Source organism: Pectinophora gossypiella, chromosome 16, assembly GCF_024362695.1.
Source record: "Pectinophora gossypiella chromosome 16, ilPecGoss1.1, whole genome shotgun sequence".
NCBI lineage: Eukaryota > Metazoa > Arthropoda > Insecta > Lepidoptera > Gelechiidae > Pectinophora > Pectinophora gossypiella.
Window position 1 is genome coordinate 6,030,644 of NC_065419.1, and position 20,852 is coordinate 6,051,495.

The following is a 20,852-nucleotide window of genomic DNA, read 5'->3' on the forward strand; positions in this document are numbered from 1 at the left end:
CTGCTGAGTCAGACCGACGTCAGCAGCATGTGGTAAAGTAAATAAGTCGTAATATTTTCATGGTGGCGGCGGCCGGGCACCGCGCCCGTTATGCGCTGCTCAAATAAACAAACGTGTTGATTTTTATACAGTAAACCGGCCTTTGAACGGCTACCTCAGCTACATCGATTCCCGATAACGATTATACCAGAATTTACGGCCTCATACTATGGGAAAAAATTTGGAATAGCTCTCTCGTATTATTATATCTTAACAATGTTTTAATTTACACTAAAGCACATTCGGATATCATCATCATCAGCCGTACGACGCCCACTGCTGGGCATAGGCCTCCCCCAAACAATCAAACATTCGGATATAATCCACATTAATCGTAGCTATAATCCGAAATTTGTTGTTACCAGATTAACCTTTAAGCATTATTATTATTTCTGGGATTATTTATGTCTACATATTCGTTCATTGACACCAGCGCCATAGAGCGCCGTGTATAAAAATAATCGGGATTTTGTATGAAAAGTGTCAAAAATCATTCATCTGCCGTAATTCTCGGTTGTTAATTTAAGCTAACGCATTTGTCGGATGTCAACGGAGACACAGTTGCACTACATCGGTGTGGGTGCATGAATCAGCCGATACAATTAATCTAATTTAAGGTTATCGGGGAGGTTTGGGACGTCGCACAGTCTCGCGCCGCGTGCGACGCTGCACTCTGATGCAACATCGCGGCGAGCGCACGCGCACCCGGCCGCCGTACGCCGCGACAATCCGCGATATATTCCCACGCTGAATTTACTCCAATCTGAGGAATATACAAATGCGGCACGCGCGCCTCAAGGACACCCCGATGACAATATAGTGCAGTGAGATGCCGCAAACAGACTGTTCCGTTCAAGTTTCTATAACAGTGCAACCTGATTACGACAAATTGCAAGTGATCGTTGACGTTTTCATGAGTGAGTACTGTGACAAATATATTCCCCTCGACGTTTTCCAGTTTGCTACGGCTCTAGGCGCACCAAGTCTGGGTCCTTGACCGCACGAACAATATCTTTGTTTTGTGTGATGATTCTTCACATCGGAATCTATGTCTCTCACGCGAAAAGATCTTTCAGTTGTTTACAACATTAGAAAAGATTCTTTTGAAATGTTTGCCTTCCCATCTGATAACTAAAACATTGCTTAAGCTTACTCATACGATCGAAGGCTGTAATCGTTCCAAGATGTAACCCGGGACCGACCATTCATCATCCAACAATTATGAGACGTATTTTTGGTGTTTATTTTTTAGTTGGTACTGTGGTTAGCCACAGGAATGCGTAATATTCGATCTTTAGATAAATGTATTCGCTCTATTCGCACCGCAAAAAATGGGACTACAATAATCAAACGCTTATTATGTTAGGTCGTTTATTTCCCTCCCACTGATATTTTTCCTCTTTCCGTCCAAAGAATTGGTGTTATAATTATTTATGATTCATGAAATCATAGACCTTGACCAAGTGGAAAATTATTGTCGTCCAAAAAAACATCAAGATCGTATCGCGAGAAGGTTCGTCCTATCCATTAGGACTAATTAATCATATCAGATGTACGAGTGATGGTGGCATGCGCGACAATGCGCGTTAAATTTATAATCGCCACTTACGATCGGTGACAGAGGAATAATCGGCTGTCAAAAGGCAATGCCAAAAGCTCTCGGCTCACAGTAGCGTGCTCGATGAATCACCACTAATTATTTTATGAGCTCGCGACGATGTAAACAATTACAGAAGCAGTCCAGACCCTGCCAATGTAAACCTGGGTTGTAGAATCTAGGTTTAGAGAGCCAGCTCTACTACGCTTTTGAGGTCCGTAAATTACGTACCTACGGTTATAGATGTCTAGATAGTTTTGTTTATAGAATAGTTTCCCGGCAATTGATTTGGACTAAAAGTTCCAAAGCTTGTCCATCTTTCGCTAATCGAAATTATGAAGTAATTATGCTTAAATTGAAAGCAAACTTATTCACAACATCGATAAGAACTTTATTATAATTTATTGATGCTTTGTCACATCTCATGGCCATCATCCACTAGTCAAACATTCTCCTGGCTATCCCGAGTGGTGATGAAGGCAGGTGGTATGCAGCAGGCATGAGGCTGGCGTGCCGCGTATGGCAACACAGCACTCGGCTCCTGTCCAAAATTACCAACGCTCTAAATTTATTCCCAATGTTAACTCTTTTGTTGTACGCGATCTCTCACAGCGACGATAATAAACAACCCTCTTTGAAGATACAAAAATACACGTGTTTATGCGTCGTGTTATCACGTGACGGAGTGCAACTGGCCCTTGTGTTTACGGCGCGCGTTAATCATTCCGTCACGTCCGATGCGATATAATTGCTGAACACACAACAGATGGTATATTTATTTTCTTGCAACCCATGATTTAGATTCATATTATGCTGATGACATAGGTCTAGCACGAGTACTATGATTGTTGGCTTAGTGGTAGGAGAATAAAATTAAAAATCGAGGACTTCAATCAAGCGTGAGAATATTTTCACTCATATCACCATAAACTTACAAACTGTATAAACAGCTTAAATTATATGGAGTGAGACGTTTTGCAGACGGCGCTTGTGAATCAGTCTGGAGCACGATTGCCTTTATAGCCGTGGTAGAGCGACCGGGCCGTTGGCATCGGCATCGCACATGACTAACCGCTCGCTCTAGATACAATCAAAATATGTGACAAGTTTATTTCTATTCGGAACAACACATTCTGCCGCTCGATATATCCCGCCTCAAAGTTGAACATCTGCTGATTTTTTCGACGACATAAGTAGGTCGGGGCTCGCGCCTGCGTCACACGCCGGGCGCTCGCGCTTACGTTTACGCAAAATCGTTACACCGTTCCTCTGACCTCGCAGTTATCTTCATACTCGAAGCTTCGTACTGCCCTCCGCTACTGTAATACTACGCCTACTCTCTCCATTCGGTTCTTGTTATTATTTTCAGATCTTAAAATATGAGCGCAGAAACCGTGATAGGTTCGTATTGAAAATCAAAAATGTCTGAAAGAGCTTTCTATTGCATTTTGAAACAGATAACGTTCATTAGTCGTCGACGTTCGGCATTAAGGGTCGAGTGTCCTTTTTTATAAATAAAAAAAAACAATTATTTAATTACAAGGGATTCCAATTAAATGAGTTAGTGATGGTACGGGCGCGGGCGGGCGGCGCGCGCAGGGCGCACTCCTCCGAAATACCGCGTGACTCACCGTGCTATTTCACAACGCTAACATCGCCAATAGCTTTTGTATTACTTCCTATTGCTCCTTATCGAAACACTCTGGCACATGGTCATATCAAGTGCTCGGTTATCTGAACCTGATAGATCTGGATACGGACAGTTTATGAAGGCTGAGCTGTTCTGCCATAGACAAAAAAGTTCTCATTGGACCCATTACAATACATGTTGTATTTTTTAGTCCACGAATATTTTAAATTTTCTTGTCGCTGATTATGATCGTCCATAAATCTCCAAACTGGTTGAATTAAACTCTTCTGTTGTTCTTTGTTCTATCTCAAATCATCCACATCAAGGAGAGATTACCGCGATACATAAACGTATATTTCCCCAAATTCAGTTTTCTTTTGATATTTTTGATATAAGAAATGAGTTCTACTTTCTAATAACTGTGAGTTCTGCAATGGTTATGTCATCGCGTTCAATAAAGTGCCCTAGCGCAGACGTCACGGTTATAATTCTGTATCTAATCCACTTCCGACTGGCGCCCACCCGCATCGACCACAACAACATTCCTCGCTTCCTTACTTCGTGTCTTACGAGAAAAGAGATCACTCACCACCTGTGGTCATTTCTGTTTACATTTTTTATTGGAAATTGTTATGAAAATTCAGGTAGGTGTGTTATGGTCCTGCAAAATTTTCACGATGATATCGATTAAAATAAAAGTAGGGTAATTGTTGGTCGCATAGAACTCTATTACTAGACTCAAAGTAAGAGATAAGATATTTCTGTTCAATAGTCTCATCGAGCGAGTTAATCTCTTCGTATGTATTTCCCCCAATTTACGTGCAATCGGCGCAGCTGTCCTGTTCTACTCCTGTTTCGTATCGCCTCCGATCTTTGATGTGATCTGGCTACGATCACGTATAATAGCACATTCATGGTGACCGCTCCAGATCTAGTTCGCGCTACGTGGAAGTTGGCACGGAATTGTAAACTGCCCTCTTTACTAAGGTGCTAATCACCTAAATAGTTACATTTACATTACACAGCTTACATTTACCCATTAATCGGGTTGTGTACTCGAAAAAATGTTGTATTAACCTTATTATCTTACGGTTGAAAAACATCTTTTCGGCACAAATATAATTTTTCGTAAAATATTACTAATAATACTGAAATGTATGAAGAGCATGATTTTAGCTCTTTGTGAGTCACGAAATGTCTGCTCGCTGCTACAAGCCCGCGCGTATTATTGTCCTTTGCTTGCTTCAGATTTGTACACAAGGACGCCTAAATTCGCACGGCAGATATTTCCGGATCGAATGAAAGTGTCTCCGGTGATTCAGACTTTTTTTAAAGGATAAGACGTAATTCCTAACCTCTTGCCCGACGTGATCCCAACATTGAAAGTTGGACATTCCGTGGATATTGGGCACCCGTCGTCGTTAAAATTACTAGGTGATTTTTAAACATAGTTTGGAAGTGATAAGTTGAAGCTTTTTCTTGAGATTTTTGTGTAAATCTGTGCTTTCACAATACGTCAACGTCGCGAGGTGTTGGCCGAGTTTGTGGACATTTTCCTGATTGTCGGGTGTAGCTACAAATCAGCTCGCTAATAGAATAAGTTGTCGTCTGCCGACAGTTTCCGCGCGGTGTCAGTGCTGACGTAACTGCAGCCCGTCCAGACGCCAAATCGAAAACATATTAATGCCACCGATCAAAGAGCTTTCCTTCACGCACCAGATTTATAGATTCTTGAAGTGGGCACACGGAGTTTGTCACCTAGCAATATGTCATTTCCAATCGATCCAAGTCGGATAAAAACGTCTCGTCAACGCAGCTGGTCTTTACCTATCTAGTCGCTTGGATATTCTGACTAAGCCAGGCATTTATTATTTTGCGAATGAGCTAGAATGAGCTAGGAAAACTGAAAATAGGAACGTCCCCAAAACTTTTCGCAGATAAACCGGCGAAGAATAAAATCTTTTTTCGTCATCTCATCATTATTGTACATCAGTATTTTAAAATCTTTATTTGAACATGACATGGCAGCAGGGGCCATTCATCATGCATGTCCATTAATGTCTATAGCGCTAGCATAACCACTGATGCGCACTCAACGATCGTTATGATACGAAAGTGGCCGTTGCCAAGTCAGCTTCCCATTGTCATTTTTTTCAGCTTATGATATGTACGACAAGCGCAAGTAACCACCTGAGCCAATCCGTCGAATGTGACGCTTAGTACTCGATGCTGACGGTTTGCTGCCGCCTTCATTATGTCACACACAATTACTGTCTTATTGAAATGACGTACAAATGAAGTATATTTGAAAGAAAAAAATGTTTTAAGTTTACGCGGTTATTATCATAATTAAAACACATAATAACGGGTTCTTACGGGTTCTCGCGGTAAGAACCCGTTATTATGTGCTTTAATTAAGAAAAAAATGCTTGAATGATAATTTTTTCGTGATTTCAGTTTAGCGTTTCGATGAAGTTTTAGTTTCCCTGTCCTGGTGTAAGACCGTGCTAGATTAAAATATGTTGTGAATATTTACTGTTCCCGGTTTGAATTTTATGGTTCATCGAAGTTTGTAGTCGTAAATGTGCGAGAGTGAGTCACGCTGGGTGCCGCGTCCGGCTCGTCCGTCAGCGAAGGTGCGCGCCCGCTCTTGTCTTCACCTCTTCCTCGTTAATTATCGCTTCTGTCACGCAATTAGCCAGTTCTGCGCTAAACTTTATTTTATTGAACCGACCCACGAGCGGGCCCCGTTCGTACGTTGCGCAGCACTTTGGCAGGCCCGCCGATGAGTAACACCTCAACCTACCATTGCTATTCGCTTACAAAACAATAAAGTGGTTCACTCGATAATTTTTAACGCGGTCGAGTTGCGGAAATATAAAACAAATACCTCACAATCCACTTCCGCTGTGAACTAAGATTTATGCGCTGGATTATTCTGGTCCCTGTTTAGGACTGTATAACTTATATTCCGGGTGTAATGAGCTATTAAAACGGCGAAGTTGGCACGCTGCACCGGCCACATTATTTTCTAAGGGCACGTGCTACGCTCGATGACATCCTAGTATTTTTTTGGTTGTAGCGTTTTGTCACACATCTATTCGCACATTTACTACAATACAATCTTTAGAATTTTGTATAATAAATAATATAAGCCGTGAAGACAAGTGTCGGTATGCCTTGTTTTATCTGTGTTTGTTCAGCGGGCCGCCATTAGTCTTGTCATGCACGCGTAGCCAAGAACTTGACGTGCACATGATTGCAATTGTTACGGTTCTGAATCATCAACACCTTAAATATAAACAAGGTATTCTTAGACATGCTAATAGTCTATTATTTTTTCGGTCGTCTTTTTTCTCTAAGCAAAATATATTTTTTTGTAATTTTAACGAGTTTTCTTTACTCGGTATTCTCCAGCCTAGTGCAGACAAATAGAACTGTTATGACACAGTTGCATACAACTGTCACTCGCTGATAATGGGATGCATTTACGTCGGAACTACGTTGCTTTTGCGCACTGCACCTTTGGCCGACGCACGAATTCTATGAATTAGGGCCGAGTGCGATGCTGCAATCGGTTGGGCCCTAAATTATCCCTGAGCGATGGACACGCCTCACGAGCGGCCGGCGAGCGTCCAACACGCAGCCAATCGCAGCTGTTGGACGCTGCGACGGCAGGAGAGAGCGCTCGTCGGACGCGCGCTTGTTTACAAGCTGCACGAAAACCGGAAGTGTCGCCACCACCTCGTAGCGAGCGCGGACAAAGCACGCCGCGGCGACGGCGGGCGGTGCACGGCGGCCGTGCCGGGTGCAAGAGGCTGCGGCGTGGGCGCGGGTCGTCGACCGGCTGCAGAGCGGAGAGCGCCCTGCCAGCTACATCGGCAAAACCTCACGAAGGGCGGCAGCACACGGCGTCCGCATTTAGCTCCGCCTGACGTCGTGAGTCACCGCACCGCGAATAGCGGCGGTTTGTTTGTTGCACCGTCCGCTCCCGGCCGGCGATTATTTCGAGCGGGCGGCGGCGGCGGCGGGCGGTCCGACGGCGGCGGGCGGTCCGGCGCCGCAGTCGCGCCGCGCCGCCGTCGCCAGCGCACGCACCATGCCGCCGCTGCCCGCGCCGCCCGCGCGCCCGCGCCGCCGCCGCGCCGCCATCACTGACACCGTCAGCTGTAGTTGGATATTTTACAGTGAGTGTCCGCTTGCGTCACCGCCCGCCCTTCGCACACGCACGGCCACTTCCTACTACGCTCGCTCGGATTACGTACGGGAACCGTGTTAGCGTAACTCCCCGAAGACGCCTCCACGTTTGTTAACCGATTGTTTTGTGAAAGAAGTCTGCCATACCGTCGGCTGAAAGATACCGTTAAGCATCGTGAGGATAGTTTCTGAAGTGATATAACACCTAACCGTGGATTGATTGTGTGATTATACTTTTTAGAGTCTGTTACAGAAATCCTTTTCAAAACTTAACCCCCAATCTTCGGAGTAAGTCAAACATTTTAAAACCCTGAAATTGATTTGACATTTTACAATCTGATTTATATGATCACGTGTAGCGATCTGTACAATAGGTCGATGATTGATGGGTCGTCTAGTTAATTTCGCTGCTGCCATCTACTCGGGGAGGGTTGAATCTTTGTCGGAAACGCGGAATCTAGATGAAGCTTCTGACATCAGCAACATGAGTAAATTTAACTCCTGACGTACACTACACAACACAACGCTACGGCGTCCGCGCAGCGATCTCGCGGCCTGCGGATTGTTCTCGCACCCGCAGCCAAAAACACCTGATTCACTGTTATTTATCATTTTTTTCTTGTTTACGTTAACACTATCACTTGTAAACACCAATAACATCACCAAGACTCATCATCGATGCATACTTCCGTCACCCCACCTAACTTCATCACACACTGTACGTACATTTTCACTGTTTAATCACCAAATTGTTTCCAAAATAAACTATGTTTATTTGACAATAGCCAGATAATCTTCTTGATCTCTGAATTTACAAAGTATTTTGGATTCAACAGCTAAGAGGAAAAAGGAGATGAAAATGCATTTTGTTTACTAAACCTGTTTTAATACGCTCTGAGATGCTATCTACTTATACATTGTTGGTCGAGCCAACTGTGTTAGTGAAAACTGCACTTAACATAAATTAATAACTTATTGGTTTCGAACCGGCGCTCCCCATCTGAGAAGCAAGCCGGTAAGCCACAGGACGCTTTAGGCTGCTTATATTTTTAATTGAACTTGTAAACACTACTACGTTCAAAGATTGCTACTGACCGAACCTTAATGTAATAACAAAATGACAGGATGACGACAGATGATAGCATGATGTTTAATTGGGAACCATATTATGTACCGATTCAATTGAAATTAAATAATTCATTCAAATAAGTAGGTACTTGACTTTGAAACACCATACGCTTACCATAAACAATAATGTATGTTTAGGGCGTGGACGCGTGTACATAAACAAATACACATCTCTAGTTTTATCAAAATCTCACAAGTCGAGTATCGCAACAAGCTCCTTTCGATATTCCAAATCACACCAAAATCAGGGGGGTTAAAATGACCACATCAAAGCAATTCATCTATAAAAGCAATATTGCTATTTGCACATTAGACATTTTGCTTGCATTGCGCATTTACTTTTATATGCGCAAATGTTGTAGATTAATTGCTTCGATGTGGCCCTTTAGCACCTCTGTTCTTGGAAAATTCGTGCCCACGTAGAGTCACTCTTAAAATGTAATGCTAATAGTACTCGAGCTCCCTACAAACTTATGATCGCGAAAGCTCTAACTAAAGTACCTATTAATTGTATCAAGCATACAAACAGAAGCATTAATTCAGTTATAACGATGTCTGAATCAGTGATAACATAATTAAAATTGCACTCGACCCTCTCGAGATCGATGGTAATGAATCTTCGGGAACTCAAGTACCTAGGTACGGATTTGTCGGAAGAACTCTAAGCAGAAAATCAGTATTACTTACTAGCTAAAAGCGTGAACTGTTGGCAAGTGGCACATCATTTTAAGCGTCAAAGCCACCTACTTCTCTTGCAGGGCATACCTTACTTAATGTACCCTCCATTCATGCTCAGGAATGAATAGAATAATTTTAAACGTTTTTTGCTACTTATGTTTAAAGACACATCCGTAAAGCCTATTAATGGATCAGATCCCCTCACATCTCCCTAGATTTGACAGGTCCGGTTTTTTACATGAGCGACTGCCTGTCTCACCTTCCAACCCGCGAAGGTAAAATCAGCCCAATACAGGTTAGGTCACATACCTCCGAAAATGCATTTCGCGGGAATGTGGGTTTCCTCACAATGTTTTCCTTCACTGCTGAGCACGTGATAATCAATTTTGAACAGTCTTCTGATGACTTGTATCTATGACCACACCCCAGACACTTCAAACAAAAATTTCATTCTTACTGCGTGCCGCCTTACGTGCGAGAGGGACAGAAGCCGAGCGCGCGCTCCCTTCAATCAATCTAAGATAAAAGTAAAACCCAGAGAGGGTAAAGTAGGCGCCCGATAAGAATTGGTACGAGGCGGAGAGTTACTGTTTTGTATAAACTCCGATCGGAGCCTAATTTATGTTAATTTGTTACATTTTTGCCAATCACAGGATCGGATTTCTATCTGTCAAAATATTGGTCATCGCAAATCATGTTACTTAAATCTATACTTGTAAACATTACTTGATTCTCTTGAGTCTAATCGAAATTTCCTCCCTCAGGCAACAGCAGTGGGTCGACAGGCGCGGAGGGCGGAGCGCCCCCCGCCGCGGAGCCCGACCCGGACCTGGACTCCATGCACATGATGCTGGACCCGCACTTGCGGCCCATCTCGCCGGACCTCAACAATGAGGAGTCCAAGCGGATCTTCGAGGAGCATAAGCAGCTCGCGCAGGAGTATCTTAAGGTAGGCGTCAATCAAAGTTCGATTTCTTACTTGACGTACAACTTATCATCATCAGGGGAGCCTTGGTAGCTCAGTTGGAAGAACGCTGGACTGTGATTTTGAGGTCGCAGGTTCGATACCTAGCACGGGCTCAAACCAATGATTTTCGAATTCATGTTTTGATCCTTGATAACCCTCATGCCTAAGAAATGCGTTTTGGAAGTATATGATCTAACCTGTATTGGGCTGGTTTTCCCTTCTCGGGTTAGAAGGTCAGACAGGCAATCGCTTCTGTAAAAAAGCGGACCTGTCAAATCTTCAGATTAGGTAAGACCCCGTGAAAAGCGGGATAACGTTAGGGAGATGATGTACAACTTATCATCATGGTTAACAAAGGCAGAATATGTAATTTCTAGGGATTAAAAATCTTTACTCATTTATCATTTAAATTACATTCCATACTGAGTTGATGGAATAAGAATTGCCCCCGTAATATGCTGCTCGCTTATCGCGTGCAAAACGCAAATGAGCCAATAAAATTGATGTAATATTCTTTTTTCTTTTCGTTCCTTTCTTTCTATGTAAAAAAACAAACAAAAACAAAGCAGAGAGTAGATGTTAATTGCTGTATGTAAATTGGCGGATTGATGTTGTCGATTCTGTGATTCCTGTGTGTTCAATATAGTATTCAATGTTATATTACTTATCGTGTTTGAATGTGCAATATACAGACACCATTATTTTGTCAAAGGCACTTGGTATGGCTCATGTAACGACTACGTACTTTATGCAGTTAGTACACCGGTTCCCAGGTGGCATAGACGAGCTGCATTGTGTGACAGATGCGGCAGAGCCTTGGTTAGGGGAGCTTAAGCTGGATATATGATCCACGCAGGATATTTTATATTAGTCTGCCATACGCAATAATAATAATGCAGTTAGTAACTTCAGTTACTAACTAACCAAAGGTTTAACGTGCTTTTTGAAGCACGGTACGGTTACACCGTTATGAATCTGAATAAATATATTCCAAAGAATACCTACGCATAATTTACGTTAACGGAATGCCATCGGCAAATGATCCCTTGCAAATAACTTCTTGCTCTTAAACTAATAGTGAATGTTATCAATTCCAGATTCAGACTGAGCTAGCGTACCTCAGCAAGCACAAATCAGAATTAGAAGAACAAATGGACGACGAGGAGCTACGGCAGAAGAGAGAAATTATACAACTAGAAAATGAAAAGGTGAATACGGCATAATAGCTATTTCTACCTTCATCTATCAAAACCATTCTTATTTTTATTTGTTGTAAAATATAAAATGTTATGCATGTTTATTGCAGTGGGAAAGTGGAAGGTTGAGACAAACTTTTCCCCCACATTGATAACATAAAATTTTAATTACTCCCGCCAAATTTATAAAAAAATAAAACATATTTTTTTCCTAAAATCTTCTATCGTGTGGGTTGTGAGGTAGCTTACCCTAGTGTAAGGGTTACTATTGAGCCGCCAAAGGCCCCTGACATGGCTCATGTAACGACTACTAACTTACATCAGTGAGTAGTAACCGGGACCAATGGCTTAACGTGCCTTCCGAAGCACGGATCATCTTACTTTCGGACAATCAGGTGAGCAGCCTGTAATGTCCTAACCAAACTAGGGAACACAAAGTGATTTTTGGGATAATATGTTGGGGACATATCCGGGATTCGAACCCTAAAATAATAATATCCAATATTTCCTTTCAGGACTCGTTAATCAAACTATACTGCAGCTTGAAGAAGCAGTTGCGGACAGAGAACGACAGTTGGTTACTCTCAGAAGACATGCCGCACGAGTGATGCGGCGCCGGGAACAGAACTTGGGACCACTGTTACCTGACTACACCGGATACTCGACCGTACTTGTAGCTCTTAGTTACACTATTTGGGTATGATAGACTGAAGGAAAATTCAACTGTCAATTGCAATTGACAATCATAGACAGTAAAAATTACATTTGTTTTTACCGCCAATTTTCGAATTCAATCTCAATTTGTCGAGTATCAAAGCCAAAAAATGACGTGTAGTGCGAGATTTCCCGCAGTCCATCATATCATTGATCTCAACACACCAAATGAGCCTTGATCGACGATTCTTTTTAAAGAATTTAATTTTATATTATTGAATGTTGTCTTTGTACTTAAAATTCTTTAATTTTATATTGACATTTCAACTAACCGAATTCGTTATCGAGCGTTTTGTATTACTTACAGGTGTATTTATCGTCATTATTATATAAGCATCAATGAGATTATTTAATAACGAATTATAATTTGCATGTCCTGTATTTAACTTCCATAAATGTCTTGTTTCACTGTTGACATAACACCTTGGGCCTTATTTTTGAATCGCTCGTCTTCAACTCACGTGCGAAAATATATACCTGTCTCATTTTTTGAGATGACAAGTTGTGATGTTTTACGTGAAATGGGTATATATTTTGGAATGTAACTTGCAGGCGAGCGATTCAAAAATAAGACCCCATACCATTTATTTTTCCCCTCCTTTTGTAAATCATGGGAATTGTTAAACGAATGGCAAGATCGCTTATCGCGTATATTAATAATGTTTGTTTGTACTGTATTCGACATAATAGCACGTTTTAGTGCTATATTGTTGTTGTTTTCATAATGTACTTCACCAAACACTAGGAAACGTTTTTTGTTTTTGACATCTGTCAAAATGCATAGCACAATATTTTTTGTTCTCAACAAATCAGCACATTGGTAAACTTTGTGAGTTCAATTATATTGTGTGTATGAATTGGTCTTTGAAAATAAATCGTATAAATGTAAGATAGTGTTAGTAGTGTTAAGGAAATGTTAAGGTAATAAATAAATTGTATAGAATTTATACTGAGTTTACTTTTCACCGTCGCGTCGGCACTACTGAACTATCACATTAGATAGAATAAAAATATGAGGTTCAATGACCAAAATTCCTATTATATTAGCTTAGATCCTTTAATCCACGTTCGTAACTGATCTTTGGTAACCAGATACGAACATGGATTTTTTTTTCTTGCTTGATAACCAGTTACGATAATGGAATTTACTTGTCGTTTTTGTAACCATGTTTCATAACCACCTACGAAAATGGTTTTTTTTTCTCTGTTCATTTTATCCACTTTCGTAGCTGAGTTTATGAAAATGATATTTTTAATAACTTTTGGCTGCACCGATGTTTATATTTCATTTTTAAACTATTATTTATATATGTATTCGAACACAAAAAAAAACCATTTTCGTAGCTGGTTATGAAACATGGTTACAAAAACGACAAGTAAATTCCATTATTGTAACTGGTTATCAAGCAAGAACAAAAAATCCATGTTCGTATCTGGTTACCAAAGATCAGTTACGAACATGGATTAAAGGGCTTAGATGGCAGAAAAATATCTAAAAATATTGCACTATGGTATAGAATAGCGGCAAACAGTAGGTTGTGGTAAAGTGGCGCCCTCTTTTTTTGCTTACAACTTTTGATCGGGGGGTATTGTAGGCTACATCAAACTTACCACTCCGCCACGAAGTGATAGATGTAAATATAGATAGATAGAAATAAAACAAGTAAAATAAAATTCAGTCCAAATTATTTAATCAATGTAATGTTTCATATTCGTCTATTGGAATGGTGAATGTGTTATTAACAAAAATAAACTCGAAGAATTTGGCACTTTTCATTACTTTTATAATTTTGTAGTGCACATGAGATTCTAGGTCTTAGTAGTATATAAATAAATGCTTTCCATATGCGAGCGTTGACCGCCATGCTCGCAAGTATCGATTGGACGAATGTTCACGTAACAACTTATTTACAATAATTACAATCTCGTCTAAATGACTATCCTTTCACAATTCTCCACAATAAGAAGTTAAAAGAATATTATATTTTTTATAAGTAGTACAAAGGAGATCATCGGCTCTCCATACTTTGGCCGGCCCAAATTCGAAAGTGCCGGCCAGAGAAAAAAAATGTGTCGAACCTTTCGAGTACATTGCTGTGAACATTTTTTACTATGACACCAAACGTGTATGACCATTAGTTTGGCTTTAATTAGATTTTAAAAATCTCGATTTTTCATACATTTTGTAAAAAAAAATAATATGTCCGTTGGGAATAAAAGGGATACAGGCGTATTACAAAGGACCGTTAGAACATTTATTAGTATGGCGCCAAACTTCTATGACCATTATTTTGACGTTTATTGGACTTTCCGTTTTGGTTAATATGTTAAAATGCCGGCCATCGAATTAAATACGTCAAATCTGTCTAATAGTTGCTTCTCAATATTTTTTAATATGACACCAAATATCTATGACCATTACTTTGACTTTTATTGGAATTTACGTTTTAGTTCAAATGTGAAAAGTGCCGACCACCAAAAATACCATGTTGACAGTATCGAGTAGATGCCTGTTAACATTTTTTTCTATAGCGCCAAACGTGTATGACCATTAGTTTGCCTTTTATTGTATTTTAAAAATCTTGATTTCTTTTTTGTTTTGTTTAAAAATAAAGTGCTTTAAGCAAAACTTGCGAAACGGCGGATTACAAAGGACCTTTAGAACATTTAATAATCTGGCGCAAAACATTTTTGACCATTATTTTGACTTTTATTCGTCTCTCTTTCCGTTTTGGTTCAAATGGGAAAATGTCAGCCAGCGAAACAAAATAAGTCAAATCTTTTGGTAAACGACTTGAAACGTATTTCTTTACTATATTACCAAATATCGACTTTGGCTTTTATTAGACTTTTTAAAAAAATCTTTTTTTATATACATTTTAACAATGACAATAAGCAGAGCTTTCCCTATGACTAGTTATTAGTCAGATAAATACTTTTTGTTTTTGTTTTGTGTGTTGTTAGGTGAACTTCTATATTAATACTATCTGATTTTAGATATGACGTTGGCTGTAGTTTTTGCATTCGACTCAACGTTACGGCCTAAGTTTAGGTCAAATTATGGTATTGATTCATCTTGACCGTAGATGGTTACCACCCTCCAAAGATAAGCTTGCCATCTAGTGACGAAACTCGTATTTTGGCATGACGTCTGAAGTAGCTGTTAGGGAAGACAGGAGTCAGGCAGTTGTACTTTGCATGTATGCCGATCACAATGTCCTGGTGCTACTCGGCCGACATAGCATCGTACCTCACTTTTCTTTAAAAAAATAAGCTTCTAAAGCATGTATCACCATCAGGTGAGATAGTGGTCAAACGAAAACCTATTTTTGATTTATAAAAATGTGTCCAATGACGACCACGATATTACGTCTTTACCTGCATTATCGCCAGACAAAACTTTTTTCGCCAAAGTGTAGGTTAAGGTATCTATGAAAACTCCAGATTTTTGAGAAATCTAATTGAGTACAAAATAGTGGTCATAGACGTTTAATGTCATAGTAATAAACATTCTGACGATCCTTTAAATAACGCGCCTGTCATATTTTATTTTATAACAAAATAAATCAAGAATCGAGATTTTAAAAATCCAACAACAGCCAAACTGGTCATACACGTTTATTGTCATAGTGAATAATGTTTACAGGTATCTTCTCGATAGTTTTGACATATGTGTTTTGCTGACCGGCACTTTTCACTTAGAAACTAAAACGTAAAGTCCAATAAAAGCCAAAATAATGGTCATAGACGTTTGGTGCCATAATAATAAATGGTCAAAGGGATAAGTTTTAACGGGATATACCAATATTGTTTCTTGGCCGGCACTTCACATTTTCACCAAAATGTATGAAAAATACAGTTCTTTTAATTCGAATAAAACCGAAGATATTGACCCTACAGCTTTGGTGCCATAGTAATAAATACTCAGACGGATAAGGTCTAACGGAATATAGCAAAATTATTTTTTGGCCGCCACTTTGACTTCTGGGCCGAAATCCGATGATCTCCTTTTATACATCTACAACTTGTGATGTAAATATAAATAAATCCATATGCCAATTTCTCGATAATTCATAAACGTGTCTATATTACAATAATTTACAGTGATATGGTAGAAATTTCCGTATTTTAACTTAATAGATATATCAAACGAAAACTTAAAACCAAATCACTAACTTTTAATTTAGGTGTAATAATATCCAAATTACTATATAATTCGGCTTCGAGAGGACGCCCTCGACCCCGCGGCTCCTGGCGAGCCGTCGCCTTGCTAGCTTCAAAAGCAAGTAAACCAAATTCATAATTTATTCTACTATAAGATTATTATCATAATTTCGTTGTAAACGGCCCAATTTATTACAAAACCTTTCTAATACGCGAGAATGAATCTGAAACATTTTTTCTAGGTATATATAGAATAGAAATACAAGAGAAAAATTATAATATAGACAATTCCATCAAGCAACTTTCATTCTATGACGATATGCACTATTATATTACTCATTAACCCTTACCACAATATTACAATTTTATAAAAAACACGAATTGATTTGAGACGTCATAAAATTAATTAAGGCAACAGTTTATAACAATTATTGTTACATCTACAAGATGGTTCAAAATACATACAAGTCGTATAAAGTGATACATCGACAACTCATACAAATCGCTGCAGATTTAACAATAACAATATGTAATTTATTTATTATATGAAATATTTCTCTTAGCTACAATAATCTCACACTTGAAATACACGCACAAGGTGAAATTTTGACTTGAGATTTTAGTTTAAAAACGTACGAACGTATACATGGTGCGTTCATATTGTACGAAACGAGAACAGAAAGTGTAAGTAATTAAACTAAGGGAATCATAACACACCGGTTTTACGTCATTGAAATAGATGTAATTTAAAATTTCACCTTGTACAACTGTTGAACACTCGGTGCGACGTGAAATCTCAACATACACGAGCTGTGATAGTAATAAACAACCACAAACAGTACAATTCAACACAGTCTAGACATACCTCTATCACACCATAAGTATATCTGAAAATAAATTCATCTGTGGGAGTCGGCTCCCTGTGACAATGGCAGTAGTGTCATAGCGAAGTAATCTCTACAGAAAAGGTGAAGTAAAAGTCAAACAATACAACACGTGTGCAGTGTGGCTGGTATATGGCACGGTCGTGCCTCTAGCCATCTAACATGAAGTGACATAACAGGCAATTATACCTAGTGGCGAAGATTAGCACCGCGACTTACTAAACCGTGGGTACAACGTACCCTTGTCATAGAGTACCCGTAACGATAAGTAAGCATACTATTACTATTTTACAAACAAAATTCTCCATGAGCCACAAATAATCCTGCGAAACATTCACTAAACAAACCTATCCGTCATGGAGTATTACGTAAATTCTATTACATTAACAGGCATATTCGTCAGGACACAAAATAAATATAATCTCTACTGAATTAAATTCTATCGCAAGCCAAAAAAACCATTCATAATCATAGTTTTCAAATTTCAATAAAATCTTCTAAAAATACCTAAAAATATGAAATTAAAAACTCACTACGCGTAGACAATACTAAAGTTGAGCAACGTTTACAGGGAATACAACATATTACAGCATATTTATGTATTGTCAACAATTCACAGGACCTCAAGTGTCGATACATCTAATAGATATAAAATTTCAGATATAGAAATAAGGAATTTTATTAATCTGATATCTAACGAGAGGGGAAGACTGTTATGGTCTATCGTTGTCATTCCTGAAACGGAAAATTAAAGAAAGTTAAAAATAGTCTCTACATTTTTTATATATTAAAAAAAATATTTTGTGAGCACAACCACATCCTTTCAAACTTACACATATATGATAAGAATACCAACTATGGCTGCAAGTTCTCTCTTGGTACGACTGAACCGATTTCACTAATAGAAAGCTACATATTTCTCAGTGACATAGGCTATATTTGATTGTGATTAATCTTCGATCATACTTATTGGTAGATGTACATTTCCTTACAAAAATTAAACAACCTATCGTCCACGTGTCAGTTGTAATGTATACAAATATTTCGAAATTGTTCCAAAGTGTTGTACGGTTTAATCAAATTTAAACCTTAAGTAACAGAAATAACTAGATAAACGCGGCGCGCGAATAAGGACGAAATGAGGTGCATCGCTTTATAACACCCTATTTGCCATTTTTAGGTGGCGACACCTACCAATAATATGATCGAAGTGATTAACACAATTTTTTAATGTCATATTTTCAAGAAGTGGGCACCGATCAGCGAGTTTACCTACGTCCTAAATATAAATGTGAAGTATACGAACCGACGTCGGAGCCGCGTGGACTAGCTGTGGTCGCCGCGGCGGCGCGCCTGCCACTTGAAGTCCACCTGCATGAGCCACTGCTGGCCGCGCGACCCGTCGCACGCGCGCAGCACGGGCTTCCACACGTCCGTAGACTCCGGTTTGTCCAGGCACATGCCCGTGTTAGAGTGCTTTATTATCCGCGTCTGGAGGAACACGAAAATTATGTAAATACTAGCCATTTGTATATTTAAACCGTAAGCCGTTAACGAGTAAAGCATTGTATGTCTCGCTCACACGCACACGATAAGAACGAGATATACTATCGTAATTAAAATACCGGGTTTTTTCCGCGTCAATCAGGGATATGAAAACGTAAAATGTGATGACAAAACGCGAGGATACAGTGAGTGCGGTTTGTCGTAGTGAGTTTGGTGCGCGTTCAGATGGTTCCGAACATTCCGACATATAAGAGATAAACAGATATGTTTGCCCTTAGAAAATTTTGGATGAAACCTACTCCATTCCAATTTCATCAGTTGTCCCATGATCATGGCACTTGAAACAGTGTTGAAATATCGAGAGTCTCATATCCCTGATTAACGCGGTAAGAACCCGGTATTGGCCCCGATTCCTGCAGACACCGCCTAATTTTATTTAAAGTTATATCCGTCATTTTCATATCCGTCGAAAAGGAAAGGGACGGATGATTCACAGCTCTTAATTTTAGGAAGAATGAGTGAATGAATGAATAACCCGGGCGAATCAAAAGGTACGTCGCTGGTATGCAATCCGTTTGACGTGCTGTCTACTTAACTGTGTCGGGTTATTGACGGATGTAAAATTTTTAGACGGTTGGTTTAGATTTGTGCTTAAAATTGACGTGTGTTCCATAAATTTTATGCTTGTCGATTACCCGTCCCTTTCCTTTTCGGCGGATAAGAAAATGACAGATATAACTTAAAATAAAATTAGATGGTATTTACAGGAATTAGCACCATTATTTGTTTTAATTATGACATTTTTATATAGTTGAATGTTTTTTGTCACTACTCTTTCCTTACTTTGACAGGCACGATTATAAAAAAAAAACACTTCTCTCTGAACGCCACATTTACAGACTGCAGTTTGAAACTACAATATAAGAATCAAGAACAAAAACATGTAGCAATTACCTTCGAGTCGTAGGTCCACTCCTGGTTGCCGCGCAGCCCGTGGCAGCGTATCAGCTTGATGGGCCCGCGCGGGTGTGACGCGTCCAGACAGTTGTCATCCGACATCACCTGTTTGCGCTTCGTGTACGCAAACACCTGTAACAGAACACACTTTATAATGCATCTCGCATCAAATTTATCCTTTACGCGACACCTTTTATAACTACGCGTCCAATAGTCCAATCATTTGGTAGTTTTCAAAGAAAAAAAGTCTGATTCGGACGGGACTTGAACCCGCAGCTCTTGTCAAGCCGGGACAAGCGTGTTAACCATCACCATCGAGTCAGAAAAGACCGAGGAAGTCCCGTCCGAGTCAAACTTCTTTTCGATTTAATTTTCTCTTTGCGAGTTTCCCTAAGCACGGGTAAGTGTTATAAAAAAACAAAAATCATTTGGTAGTTTTACCTAGAAAGTTCACAAGGACTTTTGATTTTATATCATCGTGCCGCCATATTGGTATTGGCCGCCATTGTGAATACTTTCCAAGTAACCCATCTGATGACAACCAAATGACTCCAGTACAAGGTAAACATAGTTACTAATCTTGCAACCTGACATATTTTCGGCGTAGCTTTTCATTGGTACGGCTAAATAAAATAAAAGCCAATCCCGTTCAAAACAAAAAAAGTCACGTTAGAAATAAAACCCAATAAGCGATATATAAATTAGATAAATCAAGTCTTGTTACAAAGCAAATTAAAATAATCCTTGACTTTATTTTGGCGCATCATGCGCAGGTTCATACATACACGTACAACTACGTACAAACTAAAACCAATTACATAACATTGTTTGAATTGTATGGTAACTAGCGCTTGTACGCCAGCTTTCTACATCGATCGAATATGCTTACTGCTTTTCTGCAGGCTACATATAATTCAGTAGGGTAGTTGACTGTTTTTTTAACACCTTTTCATCAATCTACTCACGTGAACATGCTAAAGCCTCTGTTGGCCTAAAATCCGATTATCTATATGTCATCTAGCCTGAGATATCAACAGTAGAAGTCAGTGATGCGGAATGCTTCATCCCGTTCTAGGAAATCGGAATTTGTACGTGGCACTAGGAACATGTGCCCCACATACAGACACCCGCCCATCTCTTTCTCACTCCTCGATTTCGGCTATCTATAACTATTTCGTTAAACCAGACCTGTTAA

General features: G+C 39.6%; 2 protein-coding genes across 2 annotated transcripts in view; one reads left to right on the forward strand and one right to left on the reverse strand.

The window, feature by feature from the left end:
• LOC126373558 (mitogen-activated protein kinase kinase kinase 7) overlaps window positions 1-13,093 on the forward strand; it is a 28,890-nt gene extending 15,797 nt beyond the window's left edge. Inside the window, exons 8-10 of the mRNA XM_050019719.1 lie at window positions 10,034-10,218; window positions 11,334-11,444; window positions 11,948-13,093. Coding sequence (XP_049875676.1) covers window positions 10,034-10,218; window positions 11,334-11,444; window positions 11,948-12,040 — 389 coding nt within the window. The 3' untranslated portion in view covers window positions 12,041-13,093. The remainder of the gene's footprint in view (window positions 1-10,033; window positions 10,219-11,333; window positions 11,445-11,947) is intronic.
• Window positions 13,094-13,815: 722 nt separating this feature from the next.
• Window positions 13,816-20,852, reverse strand: part of LOC126373562 (polypeptide N-acetylgalactosaminyltransferase 5) — a 44,830-nt gene continuing 37,793 nt past the window's right edge. The window contains exons 12-14 of the mRNA XM_050019724.1: window positions 19,655-19,789; window positions 18,501-18,685; window positions 13,816-17,929 (exon numbers count right to left, since the gene is read on the reverse strand). Coding sequence (XP_049875681.1) covers window positions 18,521-18,685; window positions 19,655-19,789 — 300 coding nt within the window. The 3' untranslated portion in view covers window positions 13,816-17,929; window positions 18,501-18,520. The remainder of the gene's footprint in view (window positions 17,930-18,500; window positions 18,686-19,654; window positions 19,790-20,852) is intronic.